The sequence below is a fragment of the Panthera tigris genome, chromosome D4, assembly GCF_018350195.1.
Source record: "Panthera tigris isolate Pti1 chromosome D4, P.tigris_Pti1_mat1.1, whole genome shotgun sequence".
Classification (NCBI taxonomy): domain Eukaryota; kingdom Metazoa; phylum Chordata; class Mammalia; order Carnivora; family Felidae; genus Panthera; species Panthera tigris.
Genome location: NC_056672.1, coordinates 55380053 through 55402347, shown reverse-complemented (window position 1 = coordinate 55402347; position 22295 = coordinate 55380053). Strand labels below are relative to the sequence as shown.

Here is a 22295-nt window from a genome sequence, read left to right as displayed (position 1 = left end):
CCAGATTTGTACCATCATCCTTTGTTGAGCCTTTTCAGAAAAATTTGCCTCCTAGCCTGTTGCTCTTTGTGGGTGCAACTCTGGGTCGGGTTCCTTTAGTTAGGAGAAGTATATCCATGGCATAGGCTAGTTGATGATTGTAAAGCTGTCATTTCCTATTCTCTGCCAAATCCTGTTCGTCTTACCTTCACATGTCATTTTTATTAGTTATATCTGACAGAAAATGCTTGGGCATTTTCCCTGGGGAATGTAACTTTGTATGTGTCTCAAACCGACCCTGACCTGTCACAAGATATTGAACATATTGTACATACTTACAAATGGTTCTGGAGCTAAACCGATATGTTTCTTACAGCTACTTCATCCGTTCCAGCTCCAAAGACAACGGACCCTCCCTCTGCCCTCCCATCTGTGGGCTCACTGCCCAGCACCACTTCCTGCACTACGCTTCTACCGTCTGCATCCCAGCACACTGCCACTTTGCCCTCCATGTCCCAGCCTGGTGACCTGTCCAGCAGCCCCCTCTCTCAACTTAGCAGGTATGGGGAAAATACGAGCTCACAGTGAGAGGCACAATGGTGCGAAGTCCTGAACCCTTATAGAAAGCTCTTCCAACGAACAAAACTCCTGTTGCCTCTAGCATGATGTCCTGGCCTTTTGTAATAATGCTTTAGCTCATTCATTTTGGCTGGGCACTATCTCAGAAGTATCAGCAGCTGTGTCACAACATGTAATGCCCCTGCTGTCACAGAGCACTGGGGTCCCTGGGAATGGTGGAGCTAGGGTGTTGCTGCTGCTACTTTTCCTCCACCTCTCAGGAGTGTGCCCTGAACCTGGCCTGGCCTTTCCCACTCTGGGCTCGAGTCACAGTGATGTGAAGTGAGAATGATGTTTTTTGTTTGTTTGTTTTTGTTTTTTAAATTTTTTAAATGTTTATTTTTGAGAGAGAGAGAGAGAGAGAGCATGCGTGCGCATGTGTGCAAGCAGGAGAGGGGGCAGAGAGAGGGCGAGACACAGAATCCAAAGCAGGCTCCAGACTCTGAGCCATCAGCACAGAGCCCAACGTGGCGCTCGAACTTGCAAGCTGTGGGATCATGACCTGAGCTAAGGTCAGATGCCCAACTGACTCAGCTACCCAGGTTCCCCGGGAATGATGTTTGGTTTCTGAGCAGGTCTTTTATTTGCTCCTGTTGTGCCTTCAGAGATTCAATTACTAGAATAGGGTGTAGGAGAATGGGTTTTGTTTGGTCCTCATCCTATATCTTTGGAGTATGCCTCTTTCCCTCTTTAGCCAGGTGGTTTGAATTCTGGATTTGATGGGAAGTCAGGCTCTGGCTCTGTCACATGGGGTTGAACATAGGAACTTTCTTTCCTTGCACACAGTTTAAATGGGTGTCTCCATGACTGGCAGTGACTCCTGTTCTAACTTTTTATGGTGTAAAGCGCAAATGATTTTAGTTGACTGAAGTTGTCCCTGAAGGCTTCCCAGGCCAGGGTGTCCCAGATCCTCATGGTGAATGACCCTTTAGATCATTTCTAAACATCAGAAAACCTGTTCTGGTCCCCAAGGTGATGAGGAATGAGGGATGTGAAGCTGGGGCTACCCTTGGAGAGGGATGGGGCAAGCTTAATATCTGGCCCACCTGGACATGTGGGCCTCTCCTGTGGGTTGACTCAGTGTGGTGGACATGTGGTGCTCTGTTTTGTCTTCTAGTTCCCTCTCCAGCCATCAGAGCAGCCTCTCCTCTGCACACGCGGCACTCTCCTCCAGCACGTCACACACAGTAAGTGTCCTCTGGGCTCCCTCATTGCCTTCCCTGCTCAGCGAACTCGAGCGCAGAGCTTAGTCACGTGGTGATTGGAGTTTAGTCACTTGCAGGTGGGGTTTTAATACGTGTGTTTTGAATGTCTGAAATAACCTCAAATTCCTCAGGTGTGTTATCTCAATCTAGGTATGTGGTTTGAGCTGTTGCTTTTCTTAAGCACCACAGAGAACATCTTGATTCCTAAATTGGGACTTCCATGAAGGATTTGCTTCTCCAGAGCTGATCTGTGATGGGCAGGGCTCTTGGGGTGGATTTGTTCCTGAGCATTTACTGAGCTTCCTGTTTGTTAGGGGAGACTTTTGGACCTAGTCTGGGATTGGTCATGTTGAGGTATTTGCAGACTTTTTTGAGGAAAAAGGCTCATTGCAAGGAAAGTAGGCTCATTGCTAACTTCAGCTTGGACTCCACCAAAAGTCACGTTGAATCAAGAGCATTGTTCTAGATAACCTTCTGTTACTTTGTAAATGCCATTGTAGAGAGAATGCTTAGAGGAAAAAGAGCTTATGTGAGGACTAGCCATCTTTTGGCACATCTCTCTCTCTCTCTCTCTCTCCCTCTCCCCCTCTCCCCCGCTCCCCCGCTCCCCCTCTCCCCCTCTCCCCCTCTCCCCCTCTCCCCCTCTCCCCCTCTCCCCCTCTCCCCCTCTCCCCCTCTCCCCCTCTCCCCCTCTCTCCCTCTCTCCCTCTCTCCCTCTCTCCCTCACTTCCTCTCTCCCTCACTTCCTCTCTCTCTCCCTCCCTCTCTCCCTCACTCCCTCTCTCCCTCCCTCCCTCCCTCCCTCCCTCCCTCCCTCCCTCCCTCTCTCCCTCTCTCCCTCCCTCCCTCCTCCCTCTCTCTCTCCCTCTCTCCCTCTCTCCCTGTCTCTCTCAGTCTGACAGTCCCGGCTCTTAGCCCAGTCAGTGGAACCACATTTCAGTTCGTTGGTGGTCATGAGGACTTTCCTTTTTGTGGCTTAGGTATTCTTTCCCCTTACCTCATGCCATTGCAGGCCACCTTCCCCAGCTCAGAGGCAGACTTTGAAGAGGGAAGTCTGGGGTATGGAGGGCAGGAATGGAAGTATAAGTGGAGTGCCAGCTGGCGAGGGTCCTGATGTGTCAAGGGGCAACCCTAGGTGATGGTTATTGAAGTGTGGCTTCTTGAGGTGGTTTCTTGGCAGCACAGTTTCAGTGGTGGGTGTGTGTAGCTTGTGGTGAGCAGAAGAACGAACATTGCTGAAATGGTGAGAAGGCAGGGTGGTGCTGGGGTGTTTAACTCAAGGCTAGGGGACACTGGAGCTTAGGGGTCTACAAGAGGTACCTAGATTGACCACGAAGTCCCTCACTGGGAGATAAGAAGAGAGAGGTCTCCAAACAGGGAAGGACATTTAGGGTACAGATCAGTAGGAGTTGTTACAAATCAGGGAAATTTGTTTCCTCTGACGAGGTCATTTGCTGCAGAATGGGATGATGGTGAAGGGTTGGCTCTATCCTTCCATTAGGAAGTGACTATCATCGAGCTTTTCAAACTTGTTTTCCTAGTGAAATCTTGCACATAATTCTTTGTCATAAAACACATAGATCACCATATTTAAAGCAGAGTGTAACTACGGAGTAAGTGCCTGTACCCCTGTTTGGCCGTTGGGAGCTGTGAGTGGTCCCTGCTTCCCTGGCCCTGGTGCGTTGGAGCCAGTGCTCTTGCTCCCATGGATTAGCTGTACTCTGTGTTTTAGCATGAAACTCCAAATCCTGTAGCCCAAATAGCCACAACCAGAATTGCCTCATCAGGGAGTCCCATACTCTGTCAGGTGACACAATTGCCACATTGCTAATATAGTAATGAATAGTATGAAGAGATACATACTGAAATGTTTTTCTGTATTTATTCTGCTAGGTCCTGCCCCTTTTCCTACTCTTTTCTTGACCCACTGGAGTTGGATTTTTTTAACCCATGAAATGGCAAATTCATACGCAAAGTCCTTTTCCCCCTACCTCTTGCCCTTTTTCATTAATAACATAAATGGGAGTATTCCCTACATAGTATCCTTCAGTGTTTTCCCCATTAACAGTGCATCTTTGAGATGTTTGTGTTGAAACCTAGATTCTTTCTTTTTCCATAGCTCTACTGCACCACATTACTCCCTCAGTCTTCTAGTGATGGAGCTTCAGGGCCATTTTCTGTCTTGAATACAAAACAGTATTGCATTCGATAACCTTCTACACATACTGCTTCACATGTATAGCTATGTTTGCAGGGTATATCCTGGAAGTCGAATTCCCAGGCATTTGACTTTTTTTTTTTTTTGAGAGAGTGAGAGTGGGGGAGGGGCAGAGAGAGAGAGAGAGAGAGAAGGAAGGAATCTTAAAGCAGGTTCCATTCCCAGTGCCGAGCCCTACACAGAGCTCAATCCCATGACCTCCGTGGGCTCAATCTCAGGACCGTGCGATCATGACCTGAGCCGAAATCAAGAGTCAGGAAGCTTAACCCACTGAACTCCCCAGACGCCCCCCAGGCATTTAACATTTTATACAAATTGCCAAATTGCTCTGTACAGTGATTTTAACCTATTTACCTCCTACTGGTAATGAATGAAATGTACTATTTCCCCACTGCCTCCTGAAATCATGTTATCAAATATTTTTATGTTTCCAGTGTGTTAATTCAAAAAATGACCTGTCAGTGCAGTTTTTTTTTTTTCCCCCAGTTAATTTCTATTTATTTTGAGAAAGAGATAGCAAATGAGGGAGGAGCAGAGAGAGAGGAACACAGAATCCCAAGCAGGCTCCAAGTTGTCGGCTTAGAGCCCAATGCAGGGCTCAAACCCATGAACTGTGAGATCATGACCTGAGCAAAAATCAAGCATCAGGACACTTAACTGACTCAGCCACCCAGGTGCCCCTGTCAGTACAGTTTTTAACTGAGTGAGCTTGAACATCTTCTTTCATATATTAGAAAGCCATTTAATTTCCTTTTCAGTGAGCTCTTCATATTGTTCATTTTTCTGTCAGGTCCTTGGTGTCTGTTTCTAGGAACCCCATGTTCAGGAGACTAGTAAGTAGCCCTTTGTGATGGGAGGTGCACATACTTTTCCCAGGTTTGTCATTTCATGTTTGACTTTTGTATAGTCAGATACATCAGTCTTTTCATACTTGTTATAAGTAGGTCTTTCCCACTTGAAGGTTATAAAGGAAATCTCATGGTTTTCTCTTGCCCTTCGTGTCCTTATGGAAGGTTTGGTGCAGCTGTGCTTTTCTGGGCTCTTTCTGAGGAGCTGGCTGCACCGCCCCATTGGAGACACTCTGTGAGCAGTTTAAATGGAGGGGAAGCCATTTATGCCAGCCCTTTGTGGCCCTCACAGATTTGAGAGGTGAGGAACAGAGACAGGAGCCCAGTCAGGTTCAGTTGGAGGTAGGAAAGGCTTGCTGGATGAGTTCCTTTCAGCAAGTTAAGAACTAGTTTTTTAGCAGGCTGCTTTTCTCTCCCCACACTAGGGAATAGTAATTTTTTGTCCTGTGGTTAAGAGAGCTTTCAGTTCTATGACCGGTGATACCTAGGCACAGTGGTCAGAGCTGTTCCTCATTCTGCAGCAGGTGGTCAGCTTGGCTGTGTGCAAAGGACTGTGGAGCAGGTGCTGGGGCTGTCCTTACCCTGCTTCTGTCAGTCTAGGCTGAGGGGGCGGAGTCCTGGGGTGTCCCAGGAGACCACGATTTTAGCTGTCTTTACCTTGCTGAACTGATTCTGGATGTCAGGGCTCTAAGATCAGTGCTCAGATGGGTAGGGCAGCCTGTGAGGTTGGGACCTACACAGAAGTGTCTGTGTGGTGGAAAGCACGGTGCATGGTTGTCCCCCTTCTGGGATTTCTTATTCCTGAGGCTTCTCCAGGAGTTTTCAGACTACTGTTTTCTGCACACGTTCTGGTTTGGAGGCTGGTCTGAGTATTACAGAGCCAATTCTTCCCTCTTTGGGCCTTGTTTTGCCCACCCAGATGTATCTTTTCCACCCACTCCCCACACAGCCTTTAAAGCCCTTTCTGGTACCTTGTTCCTTCCTGGAGCTGAGCAGCAGGGCAGGCTTCCTAGAATTCTGCAGAGCTTTTGTGGGTTTCACCCTTCTTTCCTAGGTGGATCCTGTCAAACAGGCAGAAGCACAGGCCTTGCTCTTCTAGGTAGGTCCCGGTGGCCTGCACAGTGCTCCCAGGTTCTGGAGCAAAGGGCTCCCTGTGACTTCCTTATCAGAGTATTTAGGAAGCCCAGTAGAAGGCAGCTATTCCCAGACCGATCTGACTTGGGCTGGGCTGCCTGTGGTGCCATTGTTATCAAATATTAGTCTCTCCTGAGACCACTTTTCTGTGAGGTGGGTTCTCACCTCACAGTCAGATGGTCTTAGTTCATATGTGGTTTAGGTGGAGTTTCTGTGCCTTATTTCAGATACCTTAGCTTGAGCAACTTTAACAATTTTTAAGAGGGTGTTGCTCACAAAGCTCAATTTTAATAGCTTGATATTCAGCTTATGAGTTGTGTCCTGATGGCCTCCTCTAGCTGCAGTGTGGGGGCCCACATTGAGCACCAAGCACGGAGCCCCTCACACTGGTCTTCAGAGTGCAGGCCCCAGTGCCAGACCAGGTTCTCCTGCACTCTTGTGTTTTACCCCCAGATCCATGTGTCCTGGCTTTTTTGTTTTGCCAGCATGCCAGCGTGGAGAGCACCCCTTCCCTCCAGTCCTCAGCCACCTTCTCAACGGCAGCAACCTCTGCCTCGGGTGCCACGTCCTCAGGGCTCAGCCTGCCGAGCAGCATGAACACAGTGAACAGCCTCTGCCTGGGCGGGACCACTGTGAGTGCCCCCAGCAGCAGTACCAGGGCCACGCCCTTGGTGACCTCAGGTGTGTGCTCTACAGACTTTTCCTATCCCCTGCCCCTAGAAGATGCACTTTCCACATCCCAGGCTTCCCAGGGAGGATGCCTAGAGGTGGCTGCAAGGCATTCTGGGTAGCTAAAAGCCTAGGAACATCCTGGTCTCCCTCCAGCCCTGCCATTGCTCCCTTGTCCTCTTTGTTCCACTGACCTCTTGAGGCCCAGTCCTTCCAGCGATGATGTGGGATGGGTAAAATCAGTCTTCTGGGTAGACTCCCCCCTGGGCAGGATTCCTGGTAGCCTTTTTGCTTCTAGCTTCCCTGTCTTTTCTATCCTCACTCTTTCCTGGAGCTGAGATGGCCTGGTGACATGGAGGGACCAGGGAACAGCTATCTTGGGCTCCTTGTGGCCACTTAGTGTGATTGATTCCTAATCAGCCAGACCTAGGCGGTCTGTGTGGGCCAAGCAAACTGTGGTTTGGTAGAAACTGCTAAAAGCTAACTTTGACACAGCCTGTCCCCCTCTCCTGGGACCGCTCAGCCTTCCTTCTGTTCTGAGGAGGCAGATCATCCTTATGTGCAGGTTTGCTCGGTGCAGAGTGATGGTCAGGAGTGTGGAGGGGTGGTGTTTTCTGTCTGGGCATGGATACCCTCTGATGTGGAAAGAGACTGAATGTGGTATCACGAGCTTTTGGTCTCCCCCACTTCCTGGCACAGCCCTCTGTATTTTTCAGCTGCTGCCCTCCCCTCTCGCAGTGGCCCCATGGGGGGCAGCACTATGACAGTGAGCTCAACTCCCCCATCCCCCACAGTAGCTGAGGCATCTCATTCTTTGTGGTGGCGTCTTCACTCCTGTGATTTTTGCTTTTACAGGCAAAGCACCCCCTAACCTGCCCCAGGGAGTACCTCCCCTGCTGCACAACCAGTACCTCGTGGGCCCCGGAGGACTGCTTCCTGCCTATCCCGTGAGTGCATGGTTATAGCTCCTGGCTGCCTGATTCCTTTGGCTTTAGCGGCTGACACCTGTCAGGACCTGGTGAGGTGGGCCTTGGGTTGCTGCAGCTCCTTCCTTGCTATTTCTCTCTTATCTAGTCTCCAAGGAAAGGTGTCTTCCCACAGCATATGATCTGGTTCCCCTTCCAGAATATGTCCTAGCTCCTCAACCTTGTTTTGGGCCCCCATATGGGTCTGGGCTTCCCAGGAGATGGGATGTGGACCCTAACACCCTTTTTGGTTCTCATACAGATCTATGGCTATGATGAGCTCCAGATGCTACAGTCACGGCTGCCAATGGTGAGTGGGATGTAGCAGGGGATGGGGGGCTTTAGGCTCTTTCACAGGTCCTCCCTCCCTAGGCCTTCACTGCCACCTGCTGAGAAAGCTGCTTGCATCTGGGGGTGGTGCCTAGTGCCACTGTCGCTTGGGCATGAGTGTCCTGTGCTTACTGCATGGGGTCCCGGTAGGCAGTGTCTCCTACTGAATGTGAGTCCTTTTCTTCCTTCATCTCCCCCCAGCTCCCCCTAACTCTTTTTAAAAAGACAAAGCATATGATACAAGGTGGGGTTGCTTGACTGCCTCTAGAGTTTTTATCAACTCCTCCTCTTAGAAGTGCCTCTTAAGTGGCCATCAGTGATGCTTTGTGATAGCAGCTTTGCTTGTCTGTCCCCAGCTGAATCACCCACTGGAGCTGACACTCTCTAAGGGCCTGTGTGGGTCTGACCTGCCATCACTGCTTGCTTGTAAGAATACTGGCCCCTGGATGTCCCTGGTTGCTGCAGCCTCACTCTGAGGCCAGGGCAGTTTCTTGAATGTGACCCTCACTCCCAGGATGAGGTGCCTGGCCTTCAGGCACATCACCACAGTGGGGCAGGTGTTCCCTGACTGACCAGCCTGCAAGCTGCAGCGGTGCCTCTCCCTCCTTGGTCTGGCATTTCCCAGACTCCTGAGAATTTTCAGCAGCCTAGGGCGCCTGTTACATTGTTGGGAAGTAGAAAGTTATGCAGATGCCTCTGCTGAGTGTGGTGTTTCCTGTTCCCTAAGGAGGAGGTTTTTCCCCAGTGAGGTGTCCTTCCTCAGCCTCTTCCCCACTGGACTGCCTCCTGCTCTACCTGCCCACGAAGAGCTCAGGGTCCTGCAGGTGTCTCCTCCACCTCCCAGGCCTGGTGGCTGAAGCTCCTGTCTTTCAGGAGAATGCTTCTCCGGCTTCTGAAGTATTTCCGGAGGTGGAGTTGGGGTAGCTGGGCAGCTCTTCTGCTTGGGTGCAAACCAGCAGTCCATCACACTGCTGCCCAAGGGCCTGCTGGACTCTCCAGCTGCTGCCTGTGTCCTCGAAGGACCCAGAAAGGGTGTTGAAGACGTGATAGCAGATTTCTAAGGCGGTCAACAGAACTTAGGGTGTCTGGGGGTTGCCTGAGGCTTAGGACTTTGCAGAGGAACTGGAAGTGGCCCTGGCCCCCTTACAGCCATCTGACCCAGGATCCCCAGGCATCAGAGGTGGAATATAAGAGGGTGTCGTGGAGTCCTTAGAAGTGTGTCATTGGGATCCCAGCTCTGGGATCCTGCCTCGTAGTCTTTGTATCATTTTGTGCCTTAAAAGAAATCCCCTCTGAGCCTACTTTTGAGATACGTTGTGTTCACTTTTCCCTTTGTTCATTTATTAGCCTCTGGTACTTTTGTGTCTAGTTCCTGCCTTTGGTTTTTCTTTTTTTCTGTGAAAGAGCTCCCCCTCCTGGGCTTTCTCTAGGCCTGCCTCCAGTTGTGACTTGTTAGCTCTGTGACTTCCCGGTCCTGCCTCCTTCTGGGGTTCAGGGCTAAGGAAGCTATGGGTTTCCTGAAAGTTAGGTGGAGAGGAGGCCGAAGGAGGATGTAAGTGTCATTCCTTGCCAGGATGGCTCACATCTGGTTGTGACCAGGCACTGTTGGCCACAAAGAAAGCAGGAAGGCTTTTCTCTGAGGTTTAGGGGCCAGGGTACAATATGTCTAGGACTGACAAAGCCCTGGGTGGCGAATAAGGGCCAGGTCAGACCTCCCCTTCTCCATAGAGCTCCAATGTTTTGTGCTCTTGGCATCTACACTTGCCCCAACTCCTCTGTTTTCAGTGCTGTCAGGATGGAGTAGGTGGTAAGGGGCCAATTCAGGACCTTATCTGGGATCCTTTTGTACCTGTACTTACCTGGCTTTACGGTTCTGACCCCTGTTAAACCGTCAGATAGCTCCTCTCCTGCTGGTTCCTTTTCAGGGTGCTTTCCTAGCTGCTCATAGAATCTGTCATGTAGGAAAAGCCACTTGAGTTTGCCGGTGGCATTTACCAGCTTCCATCTGTGCTGTAAATTACACGTGAGATTGGGCCTCCAGTGGCTCTGCCTGGTGAAGGCTGACGGCCTTGTCAGTGTGTCTGCACACTTGTGGCTGCCACATTGCACAACTCCGAAGGACACCATTTACTTTGAATTCTCTTTGAGTGCTGCCCTCTGGAGGTATGCATGTGTTGCTGCAGTCTGGCCTGTCCGCCGAGCATGGCATTGCCTGGATGGCCTGTGCTGCCTGCTTGCCCTGCTCTCCTGGGCCTGGGACAAGGCCATTCCGCTGATCGAGCCTCCCTGGTGTCTCCTAGGATTACTATGGAATTCCCTTCGCTACACCCACAGCTTTGGCCAGCCGAGATGGGAGCCTAGCTAATAACCCGTATTCAGGTTAGTCTGTTCAGGGGGTGGGGAGTGGGGCATGGGACTGTAGCTAATCCTAGGAATCTGGAAGCAGAAGCAGAAGGGCTGAGAGAGGCCTGCGAGCTTCCTGTTGTTGAGGTGGCAGCCAGACCTGTTCCTGTTTGCAGGAGACAGTCTGGCTTTTTTCCTGGTTGGATAAGGAGGGAGTGGGGGCAGTGATTGGAGTTCATGATTCCTCTTCTCCTAGGTGATGTCACCAAGTTTGGCCGAGGTGACTCTGCATCCCCCGCACCCCCCACCACGCTGGCTCAGCCTCAACAGAGCCAATCCCAAGCCCACCACACAGCCCAGCAGCCCTTTCTGAATCCTGCACTGCCACCCGGCTACAGCTACACTGGCCTCCCCTACTACACAGGCGTGCCTAGTGCCTTCCAGTATGGGCCCACCATGTTTGTGAGTATTTGTGTTTGTGGGTGGTGGTGGTGGTGGTATTCCAGCTCTGGGGAGAAGCAGGGAGAGAGGGACATGACCCTACTCAGTCTCACCTGGCCTTCAGGAATGTTTTAGGCTGAAGCCAAAGCTACTTTCCCGTCTATTTTTATAGCTGCTAGCACGTGTTGTACTAGTGACCACAGACAGGTCCCTTGTGGTTGTGCTACCTGCTGCCTAGGGCTAATAAGCTGGTGGATACCTGACCTGCTCCCCCTGCCCTGGTCCTTCACTGATATCTCTCCTGCTTCCCCACCAGGTCCCTCCCGCCTCAGCCAAGCAGCATGGTGTGAACCTCAGCACCCCCACCACCCCTTTCCAGCAGGCCAGTGGTTATGGCCAGCACAGCTACAGCACAGGTGAGGGGTGCTCCCAGCACGGAGAGCTGCAGATGGGACAGGCTTGCCTAGCTCACACGTACCTCTTGTACCCTGCCACGCTAGGTTATGATGACCTGACCCAGGGGACAGCAGCGGGAGACTACACCAAGGGTGGCTATGGTGGATCATCGCAGGCACAAAACAAGTCTGCAGGTTCTGGGCCTGGCAAAGGTAGCGTCTACCCCTCCTTTCCAGGATTGAGGCCCAGAGTAGTTGTCTTCTACTGACTCTTTCTCAGGCAAGGCTGTCCCAGAGAGTCCTTGGAGGTGTGGGGGAGGCTAGAGCCTGGGCCCTACTGGTGTGAAAACAACTGCTTTCCCTCCTAGGAGTGTCTGTGTCTTCAAGCACCACCGGCCTGCCTGATATGACTGGCTCGGTCTACAGCAAGACTCAGGTGAGGGGAAGGATTCAGGTGGACGAGGAGGTGGGTGGGAGGTACAGCCCGAGCTGGCCCTTACCGTTGTTTCTTTACCCTGCAGACTTTTGATAAGCAGGGATTTCATGCAGGGACTCCTCCACCGTTCAGCCTGCCCTCGGCCTTGGGCTCCACCGGGCCCCTGGCTGCTGGAGCAGCCCCTGGTTATGCGCCCCCACCGTTCTTACACATTCTGCCTGCCCACCAGCAGCCTCACTCACAGCTGCTCCACCACCACCTTCCACAGGATGCCCAGGTGAGCCCAGTGATGGAGGCAGCCACCCTGCCCTGGACTGGGGGTTCTGTTCCGCCCCTTACAGCCTTCTCTCCTCCTCCTCCTCCTCAGAGTGGCTCGGGTCAGCGCAGCCAGCCCAGCTCCCTGCAGCCCAAGTCGCAAGCCTCCAAGCCTGCCTACGGCAACTCTCCATACTGGACAAACTGAACCCTGAAGAGAGGGGTGGGCTAGGGCGGGGCTTACCCTGGGCAGGAGAGAACATGCGGAGCCCATTGCTCTGGGAGCCCAGCACCCTTTCCTAGAATTCCTGAGACGTGTAACTGTGTCAGCCGAGCCTCTGTGGGGAGCCTGCCTCCCAGACTCGCTCTTGTATGTAATGTATTTATGTATGTATTTGTAAATGTGATAGAAGTCTTGGGAGAGTGGGGGGGGTACAGCTGCTACTCTTAGCCAGGCCTGCTCTCCCAACTACAGCCCCTTTTCACTGTAGCAAATAACCCCCTGTTTCCACTTCTGCCTTTAGGCCTTCTGTATAGCCTCCCAGCCAGCGGGCAGCTGGGAGCAGTGTCTGGAAGGGCTGGTTGAAGGCAGTTTGGGTTTTGGGGTCAGGTACCAATGAAGAATCACGACTTATTTTGCTCCCTTGTAAGCCATTATTTGAGGTTTCCTTTCCTGTGTAATTACTTTAGCCCTCGCTTTCTGAGAAACTGGTCCTTTTGTCATTTGCCCTGTTCCTCTCCTGCCAAATCTTGATCTGGGAATAGCAGAGATATCCTTCCTGCCCAGCGTGAAAGTGGCACCTGTTTGCATATAGAGCAGAGGCTTCTGCTTCTGGTCTTGTCCCCAAGAGACTTGCCTTCCTCTGGCTGACCGTTTTTTAAAAACAGTCTGAAGTTGCACTCAGAGATGTTGTCAGTCTGCTCCCTTTAGAAAACAAAAAAATCAAAGATACGCTGTCACCTCAGTGAGAACATGTCTCCAAGCAAAGGCTCCTCTATGCCAGTTGTCCTGAACCAGGTGGGCGACTGTTTCAGGGGTTTTCTCTTCTGCCCGATCTCCACCTAATAAAGTTCTGAGAGCATGCACAGTCTCTGTGTGGTGTGACTCAAGGGCAGCTTAGGGTGGAGGCTGTCTTCATTATTGTTCTGGGCAGCCTGGACTTCATAGGGCTGGGGCTGAAGTATAGCCCGTGTGGTCAGTCTTCTGACGATAGGGTGTAAAGGCTTAAATTGGTATTCCTTCTCTTGCCTCGGCCAGGTCAGCATCCAGAGGGTGTAAAGGTAAATGATAAGGCTGAAAAGACTGCTAACCCTCCTGACCGGGCAGGGGCAGTGGTTCTCAAAGTTCATTTTGATAAGGCAATCTCTGTTTATAGGGCCCGGTCAACAGAAATACTAGGGCAGGGTAACTTCTTTTCCAGACATCAGCTGACATTAAAATAGGAAATAAAGGTAAGAACTGAGGATATTTTTCTCATGGCTGGAGGGAGAGTTTGGACAGCTAATCCTCCTTTCCATCCTGTGTCCTTCATCAACCAAAGAGAATCTTGATTAATAGTGAAGGGATGGGATTGAACAGACTAGTGAGTTGGGGTGGTTTGAAGTAGGTAAGCGGGTCCTGGGCTAAATACCTGCTCCACAAAGTCCCAAGCAGCCATTCACCTGGGGCCAGGATTCTAGTGCAGCTCCTTCCTCCTGCTCCCAGGCCATCAGGGAGGAACCAGGGCCATCCACTATTCCTGTGTCTGACACGAGGCAGGTCGCCCCACCATAGCACTACTATGCTCCAACGTAGAGGTGTTGCCAGAGGCTTTATAGCCTCCCATTTCATTCCTAAATAACCCCCTCAGACTAGACTAAGGAAGCAGCAAACAGAAGTGGTGCCTCAAATACTGGTCAAGTCAGTGTGCCAGAACCAGACCAGGGTCAGTCTTCACCTTTTCTGCTTGTGGTCTCTAAAATCAGTGGTAATTTCATGAGTTGGGGGTACGTGCTGCTGTTGCCCACAGCTTGAGCTCCTGACCAGGAAAAAGGTAAGTGCTCCACAAGTGAAACTAAACAGGGACTGCAATTACATGATATGATCTCTTGCCTGATCTCTGCTTATTAGCAGCAGGAAGTTCAAAAGACAAATGACGATGAAATCAAAATGCTTGCCTAAGGAGGGCAGTGGAAGCACCCTCATCCCTTCACCAGCCTACGTGTATCAGCAGGTTGTACCCTACTTAATAAGAATTAAGGTTAACAGATGTTTGTATCTCTAATAACCTTTCCTTAAAAAGCTAGTAAGGACTGGGAATGTTTATTCTGTGAGGAGGTGAGTCGAGCAGAGTATCCTAGAAGGCAGGTGAGTGAGATTCACTTTTGGTTTTTAATTTTTCAGCTGAGTCATGGGTGTAATCTTCAAGGGAACAGTGGAAATATTGAGACCAGCTTTTAGTTTTCTTTAACACAAAGAAAGAAGAGGGTCATCCCATGGGGAAGTAGCAATACAGGTATATTTTATTTCACATTTTATTAGTAGACAGATGGGCAGAAAAAGACAAAATAAACCACTAAAGGGGAAGTTCAACACAAAAATGCATCAGATAATCTTTTCTCATAAGTTAAACTGAAGAAAAACATCTACAATTTCAGCTAAGAAAACTATTAAAGTCAGGTGTGTCCTGCTGGTTTCAGAATAGTTGAAAATTGCATCTGAATCTTTTTGTAAATGTAAACCATTTTTCAGAATGGGAGGGGTGGGGAGTTAACTTTCAGTGGAGAACTACACACTTTCCCCTTCAGTCTCTTACTGCATATGTCCCAAACATAAGGAAACCAGCAAATAAAGAAGCAAGTAATCACCAGGGAAGAGGAAAGAAGGGACTACAGAAAAGTTTGGCTAATAGAAAAGAACTCTGGAATGATACGAAATAGAGGGGGAAGACTTCGAGAAGCAACAACGGAATCGTGATATTACTTTCTCCAACCAGCCTCAAAACACACAAACCTGAAGAGCATCCAGAGAGGCCTCCACTAGAATCAAAAGGAATCTAAAAATGCAGGATTCTGAATTCATGTCAACACCAAATAATCACAACTGTACTTACAAGGTTGTGGCCTGAGCCTGAGACCTCTACTCTCAAAAAGAAAAAAAAAATTACATGCTCAAGTTTTCTTTTGCCACAGGATGTGTTCTCAGGACAGAGCTCTGGAACCAGCATCTGGGTTTTACAGGTCAGTCTGAGTTCTCAGAATGTCTACCTGCTAGCCAATCAACACATGCCAGTCTTTTCTGGAATTGATTGTACTCTATCAGAGGCAAACCCAGCCCTCAACAGTAACACCCCAAAGGGCTGAGAGGTATGACCTCCACCTGGCTCTCTGGCTCCCTGAGTCAACGTGCAACAGAGGCCAACAGGGCCTAACGGGACAGGGCTGAGCAACACAGCACCTTCCGCAATGCCAAGGCACCTGGCCTGCCCTGACAGAGAAATGCTTTCGCGGTAAGGGGTAAAAGAAAAGCCTTATAGGGCTCCAAGAGAGCAGACCAAGCTACCAGCTGTAAACGTGTGTGGGGCTGATGGGGTAATCCGAACATTATGAGACTTTGAGCTCCAGAAGATAGGCAGATTATAAGCATGAGGTGTTAAAAAGCTAGTTCAACATCTTTCTATGAGAATGTGCGGCCAGTGTTTTGTCACAAAGAGCTGCTCTGTTCTCTGAATCTGACTGGAATCACTAGATTCAGGGGTGTAGGTAGTCCTAGCCCCATGGGGATGGGACAGAGATTCTGGGACCAGGCTCAACACTGTCCCCATAGGAACCTTTGTATGTTAACATCCCCACTTAATACCAAATCAAACTTTAGAGGCCTGCTGGGCATTAGTCAGCAAATGTTTGGAGTTTGAAGAGCTAATGAAAACCCTGAGATCAGAAAGGAAGGAGGAGCTAAGGAAGTAAGCATCACCTACTCTGTTCTAGGATCCATCCTACCCCTGTCCCTCATCAACCCTTTGGTTCTTTCTGAGCTATGATCTGAAGAAGTTGACACCAGTGCACAGGGATCTGGAGGAGGATCGTAGCCAGTCTGCTGTATTTTCCTTCCGAAGTCTAATTTTACATTATAATGATTTTCCCCACTGAAAGAACACTGCCCTCCTATGAACTGGCTCACTCCCAAATGAAACAAAAATCACCGCCAAGTTCTGAAGTCCCTGGTTGGTGAAGGCTGATGGATCTCAATATTGATTGAAGTAACACGTGATTGAGACCAGGGAAGTCAAAGCTGCAGCACAGTTGGAAGATCTAGCGTTGCCCAGACACTGCCTGCAGCCAATTCCCTTGGCCCTGCTAGAAGAGTCAAGGCAGCCCAGGGCAAGCTCCATGCACAACTTCTGCTTGCCCTCCACAGCCAGAGTACATCGAAAGGAGAGAAAAGTCCAGGTCACATCCAACGAGGAAAGCGGAAACTGGTCACTCGTGTCTCCTATCCACAGCTATCACTATCAGCATAAGCAGCTCAATGAAAACCAAAATCTTAACACATGCACCTAGGATTAATACTGAGTAATTAAAACTGGCTACTTACACTCTCACCATGAGGGTTTTTTAAAAATCTTTGAGGGAAAGGCCATGTTCACATAAGATGTTTTTTTAAGTGGTCACCAGTAGTTTTGACTTTTTTTCCCCAGCAGCATCAACCAAAATTGGCATAGTGATTTTAAACTCCTTGTTCCCGATCACTAAGACTCCACACACACACACTAGTCTCCACTCTCTCCCCACTCCCTCGGGGTGGGGAGGGTAACAACTCTGTCTTTAAAATAAATAGCAATCAAGTGCTCAGTTCTATGTAAAGTATGAATATTTATTTCAGGCTTTAGATCCCAATCGATTTCAAAAAACAAAATCTGATCTCTCAGAGTAGCTGAGGCCCCCTGCGGTGTTAGGATGATTTCCTGGAGGCTGAAGGGTCTCTGTGCCCTTAGGAACACATTTCATCAGGCTTAGCACAAAGTCCCTGATGCCCACTGTATCTCAGCCTTAAGATGGGAAAGGAAACAAAACTCCCCACCATGGGGCTGATCAAATGCACACACACTAATGTAAATGAGCAGCTAAATCTTGGCAAATTTGCTTTTTTTTTTTTTTAAAGTTTGTTTTGTGGGGTTTTTATATTTTTTTTCCATTTTCTTTTGCTACTCAGCATATGCAGCACTTGTGAACTTCCAATGGGTTCCCAGCTTTAAACACAAACGTCTTGATGAAAGACTAATTCTTCAAGAATCTAAAAACAGACCAAAGGTGTTTTTGCCGTGAACACTCTGTAGAGACGAAGTGAGGCGAAAGTTTGGGTTTAAAGAAGAAGAAGAAGAAAAAAAAAAAATCAATACAGTGATGGAAGGGTAAAGAATGCAAGAATTCAGACATTCTGTGGAGGATTACTTTCTCTCCATTAAGAGGTCCATAAAAAGGAGCAAACTGAGATCCATAAGGGGAGTCAGCAGGAGCCATGTTTGTTTTTCCCACCCCCGTGATAGGTTTTTGTTGAGGGGCCACTGCTAGGTCCCCACTTGCTCCCCTCCCTTTGGCCTGAGACGGCAGGGCAGTACAGGGGCACTGAAGGAGCACGTCACGACTCCTCATTCCCAGAATCATCATCATCGTAGCAATCGGCATCTTCCTCCTCCTCATCTTCATCATCGATGTCATCGTCATACAAGTCGTCATAAAGCAAATCTGAGCTGTTGTCATTGGAAGGCACTTTAGTTTTGATGCAGTATTCCGCCAGGGTCGTGGGGACCTTCACTCCATCCTTTTCTGCTTCGGCTTTAGTGGCTGAAACCTGTTTCCTGAAGGAAGATGGTTTATGTTAGTCTCTGTCTTGAAGATAGATTTTACAACTGGTCTTTCTTAATAATCAAGATTTTTTATGATTCAGGTTTCTGAATTTCAGTGCCTGCCTAAAGGCATCTGACAGATACTACACCAAAGGTTCTCAGCCCATCGGGTACCATGTTGAAGAACACTCAAATAATAACCTTCTGTAGGGTATTTAGAAGTAGTGGATCTCAGATGCTGGTCAGCCAGGAGTCACCTCAGAGACTTTTTTCCCCTGCCTCGTCTCACACCAAATTCTATGCAACCCCAACCACTCTTATTTATTCAATAATCCTGCCATTTGCACTTAAAGTAGATTCCAAATAGCCTATGTTAGTTTCCAGTGTTGCATGACAACCTGCCTCCCACTTCATTTCCCACCCAAAACATACAGGCCATCCCTGGTTTGTTTTTTTAGTAACTTGAACACCGCTTGTTCTGTGTAGATCAGTTGCTCTTCTCCTGATTTACTAATTTGGCTACTTATGTCACTCAGATCTGTACTTAGAAATGGACTGTTCTAACAACCCAATTTAAAGCAGTCACCTAGAAATGGACTGTTCTAACAACCCAATTTAAAGCAGTCACCTAGTCATTCCTTTGCATTATGATACTTAATCACTAGTATATTTTCTATGATCCCCATTTGTTAATTTTTCTGTCAGTTTCTTCCTCTTCCACCCAAATGTCAACTTCATTGGAGTGGAGACCTTGTATTTCTTACTCACTTTTTAAAAAAAATGTTTGAGAGAGTATGTGTGCACACACACATGCAAGTGGGGGAGGGGCAGAGAGAATCCCAAGAAGGCTCCACCCTCTCAGCACCCATATAGGTGCACTCATTAAATGGTGATTTGCTTATAAATTCTTATCAGTAAAGTGTGAGCTCAAGGAGAAAAACTGCCTTAATGACCTAACAGTACCTGACATGAAGCTGATGTGTAATAAATGTGTTAAGAATTAGAGAATGAGATAAGCCCTTAAATTAAGAACGCCTGGGTGGCTCAGTTGGTTAAGTGTCCGAATCTTGATCGGCTCAGGTTATGGTAGCCTGCCTGGGATTCTCTCTCTGCCCCTCCCCTACTTGTACACTCTCTCTCTCAAAAACTTTACATGTGTATACACACACACACACACACACAGTCCAGCTCCTTTAAATCTCCAGATTTTTACTATTTATACTAATTTATCTTCAATCTTTGGTATACACCAATCACCTAAGTGGCTGCTAAAAATGAAATACACATGCCCAGATTTTATCCTTATAATCTTATTAAATGACTATGGATATGAAAGAGGGTCTAAAGGTGATTCTAGTGGGCAGAAATCGTGAAGAAATGCTGATCTATATATATTATTCAGTTATATTTTCTGTGCAGTTTTTTTTTATACATCACATGGCATTGTGCTGACTAGAGTTATAAAGAGGGACTCTATTTGTATAAATTCTAGTGCTTACTAAACTATTCACAGAATGTGCTGGAACTGTCCTTGGGGTTCTATTTTAAGGGTATAAAATCTAACAGTACTAAAGGGAAATGAATTTGTTGCAATTCAAGTACCAATTCTTGGGTACTGTTAAAACCTTATGTCCTACTCAGGATATGATCGAGAACTGGCTGGTTCAGTCCCAATAACTTCTACTTTTTTTCCCCCTCTTTTATACAGATGGAAAAACTAAAGACCCAAAAAATTAACTGATAAAAAGGTCATATGAGGGATGGCGAGCTATAGGTAGACTCCAAATCTCTAAGAAGAAGCTTCTAGGACTCTGTTCAACCATATACTATTGTTACTGATAATGATACCCAGAAGATACTTGCTGGTATGGTCAAAAGGGCCAGTAAACTATACGGCTTCATTAAAAATTTTGAAAACGGGGGCGCCTGGGTGGCTCAGTCGGTTAAGCGTCCAACTTCAGCTCAGGTCATTGTCTCAGAGTTTGTGAGTTCAAGCCCGACGTTGGGCTCTGTGCTGAGAGCTCAGAGCCTGGGGCCTGCTACAGATTCTGTGTCTCCCTCTCTGCCCCTCCCCCGCTTGTGCTCTGTCTCTGTTTCTCAAAAATAAATAAATGTAAAAGTTTTTTTAACTTTTTGTAAACAAAAACATCTAGAAGGTCTGGAAATACTTTGGGTATCTGCTACACTTAAAGGACATGCTGAAAATACTGAACAGTGTCCCTAGAATGATTCAGAGGCAGAGTCTGCAAACTTAAGTGACTGAGAACCTGGAGGTTCTGGTTCCCAGGAAATCAGATCTGCAGCATTATCTTCCAGTGTGTGCTCCCTCAAAAGCCAAACTCATTAGGCTCAGGCAGAAATATCTTCCCAAACAATATTTAAGTTTGATTTAAACCTTGGTTCTGTATGAAGACTTAATCAAAAGGAAGGTAAAACAAAGCACCTTACCTAATGATTTCAGCATATTCTTTGTCTTTTCCTTTACTGTCCCTCCATTTCCTGAACATAACCGAAGCATCCACATTGGCTGGGGAGAAGGTGTTGGGCTCATTGAGCAATGAGATTACACTTAACAGGATAGTCCTAGAAATAGAAAAAAAAAAAGGAGGGGGGAGGGGATCAGCTACAAATACTCATGTTTACAAGATCCAAAAATATTGTGCCTTTAAATTTAAGACTATAATATTTGAGACCTTAGGGGAAAAGAAACAGAATTTTGTTTTGTTTTCAGTACTCAGCTGGTAGGCTGAAACAAGCTGCTAACTAGGACACAAAGAGGAAATCTGCAAGCCTATCACAGAGGTCATGTGGCAGAGCACACAATAAACTCTGTAGAAGACATGCACCGTCTTCAACTGGCTACATGTTCCAATCTGCTTCCAAAGTGGAAGCCTGAAAGCTTTTCAAATAACATTTTAAAAACTACAAATTAAGTGCAATAGGAAAAGAAAAAGCAAAAAATATTTAGCTTTAAGGCCATCCTTTTGTGGGCAAGGTTAAAAATGACCCTGCCCCACAAATCCACTTCTTATCATGGCTGCTTAAGAGGATCTAAAAGAATGATAATACACACAAACTCCTTTCCATACTTAGGGAAGGAAGACACTTAAGCAGGATGGAGAATGGAGGAAAACAACAGCCCAGGCACGGAAGAACTAGTTTCTATTTACTAAGCACTTTGTGTGTGTGAGAGGCACCAACTGTGATGTTGGATGTGCAATAGTGAGCAAGTTAGATGTCGTCCCTTATCTCCCAGGGTTTCTATGTCTTGGAGTTAAGACAGGCAATTTTCATCCACAGATAAAAACCAGACACTTTAACCACAGGGAATAAAATTTCTCTAGAAAAATAACCAGACAAGGCTCCAAAAAAGGCTTTAAATTATTCCCAAGGTTCTTTTCCCTACAAGCTACATGCATGTATGTAAAGAAAAAATGGGGAGGAAAAATTAATTTTGTATCTTTTCTCACTGGCGTGAGCTTATAGGTTGCATTGTTGGAAAACAGTCTTTTGCTCCTGCCCCAAGCAAAAAATAAAGGGATTGAGCCAGGCAATTTAGATGTTTGGTTTGATGAAACCTTTTCCTAAAAAGAGTAAAGAGTTTGTTATGTGATTATACAAGTGAAAGGCACTTTCACAGAAAACTTTCCCATCTAGTTAAAATCCATTCATCATACACACACCCTTTCTATTAAATTAAGAATAACTCTTTGCCCCTCCCCACAAAGATCCTTCTGGATTTCTTCAGTAATTACATTATAAAATAAAGATTAACAAAAACTTATCACTGCCAATTATGGGAAACGGACATAACATCCTAGAAGAAAGAAACAAACAAAAGGGGTAGAACATTCCATAAGGATTGCCTCAGAACATATCCGAAACCTGTTAGGAAGATAAGGACAGGACAAAGTGTGGTATAGAGAGGGGGAAAAAAGAGCTATAAGTGGTCTAGATCTGCACTGTCTGCAACTTCCTATGATGATGGAAATGCATAATCTTTTTATCTAATATGATAACCACCAGCCACATGTAGTCAATGAGCACTGTGAAAGGTAGCTTGTGCAACTGAAGAACTAAATTTTTGACATTAATTTTAATTAAAATAGTTATGTGTAGTTATGTAGTGGCTAACAGGTCTAGGTTAGTCATATTAACTGAATTAGGAAATTTGTCCCATGAGTAGTTTAACCAAGTTGATTTTCTTATATCTTGTGTTTATTTTAATAATAAAATGTTAGGAAATACAATTTTTAAAATGGTGAATTATTCATTTCTATCAAAAAAAGAATTTCTAATACCATATACTTCTAAATGGAAATCCATGATGCTTTCAGAAGAAGTGTCAGGTACTATAGTGGACTATGAAAATAGTTTAACTCAGCAAGTTTTCACTTTCATTTTCATTTCCTCACTTATTCTGGACAGCAGGATCTTGTTTTTGTCTTTTAATGAGGAATCCACTCTGTTGGTTCTGGTGGGGTTAATGGGTTAATCTTCCCTTATTATCATGCAAAACCTTCAGAGAAACAACCTACCTAACCACAGCAGCAGATTCTATCTCTCTCATCATGATGCTGGATTTGGGGGTGTGCATGTAACCCAAGATGGGCCAATCAGAGCCTTGGTAGGGA

At 47.2% G+C, this 22295-nt stretch overlaps 2 protein-coding genes across 3 annotated transcripts in view; one reads left to right on the top strand and one right to left on the bottom strand.

Annotated features, from left to right (window-relative positions):
- The window catches only part of UBAP2 (ubiquitin associated protein 2), a 111058-nt gene extending 98138 nt beyond the window's left edge, over window positions 1-12920 (top strand). The window contains 12 exon segments of the mRNA XM_042964143.1: window positions 356-539; window positions 1715-1784; window positions 6488-6683; window positions 7527-7618; window positions 7899-7946; window positions 10267-10345; window positions 10566-10771; window positions 11067-11166; window positions 11251-11358; window positions 11514-11581; window positions 11667-11858; window positions 11949-12920. Of these exon segments, the coding sequence (XP_042820077.1) occupies window positions 356-539; window positions 1715-1784; window positions 6488-6683; window positions 7527-7618; window positions 7899-7946; window positions 10267-10345; window positions 10566-10771; window positions 11067-11166; window positions 11251-11358; window positions 11514-11581; window positions 11667-11858; window positions 11949-12044 (1439 nt within the window). The 3' untranslated portion in view covers window positions 12045-12920.
- Window positions 12921-14312: 1392 nt separating this feature from the next.
- UBE2R2 (ubiquitin conjugating enzyme E2 R2) overlaps window positions 14313-22295 on the bottom strand; it is a 115471-nt gene continuing 107488 nt past the window's right edge. For both annotated transcript variants that reach the window (XM_042964144.1, XM_007076568.2), the window contains 2 exons: window positions 20110-20244; window positions 14313-17673 (listed from right to left, as the gene is read on the bottom strand). In XM_042964144.1, the coding sequence (XP_042820078.1) occupies window positions 17454-17673; window positions 20110-20244 (355 nt within the window). In that variant the 3' untranslated portion in view covers window positions 14313-17453. The remainder of the gene's footprint in view (window positions 17674-20109; window positions 20245-22295) is intronic.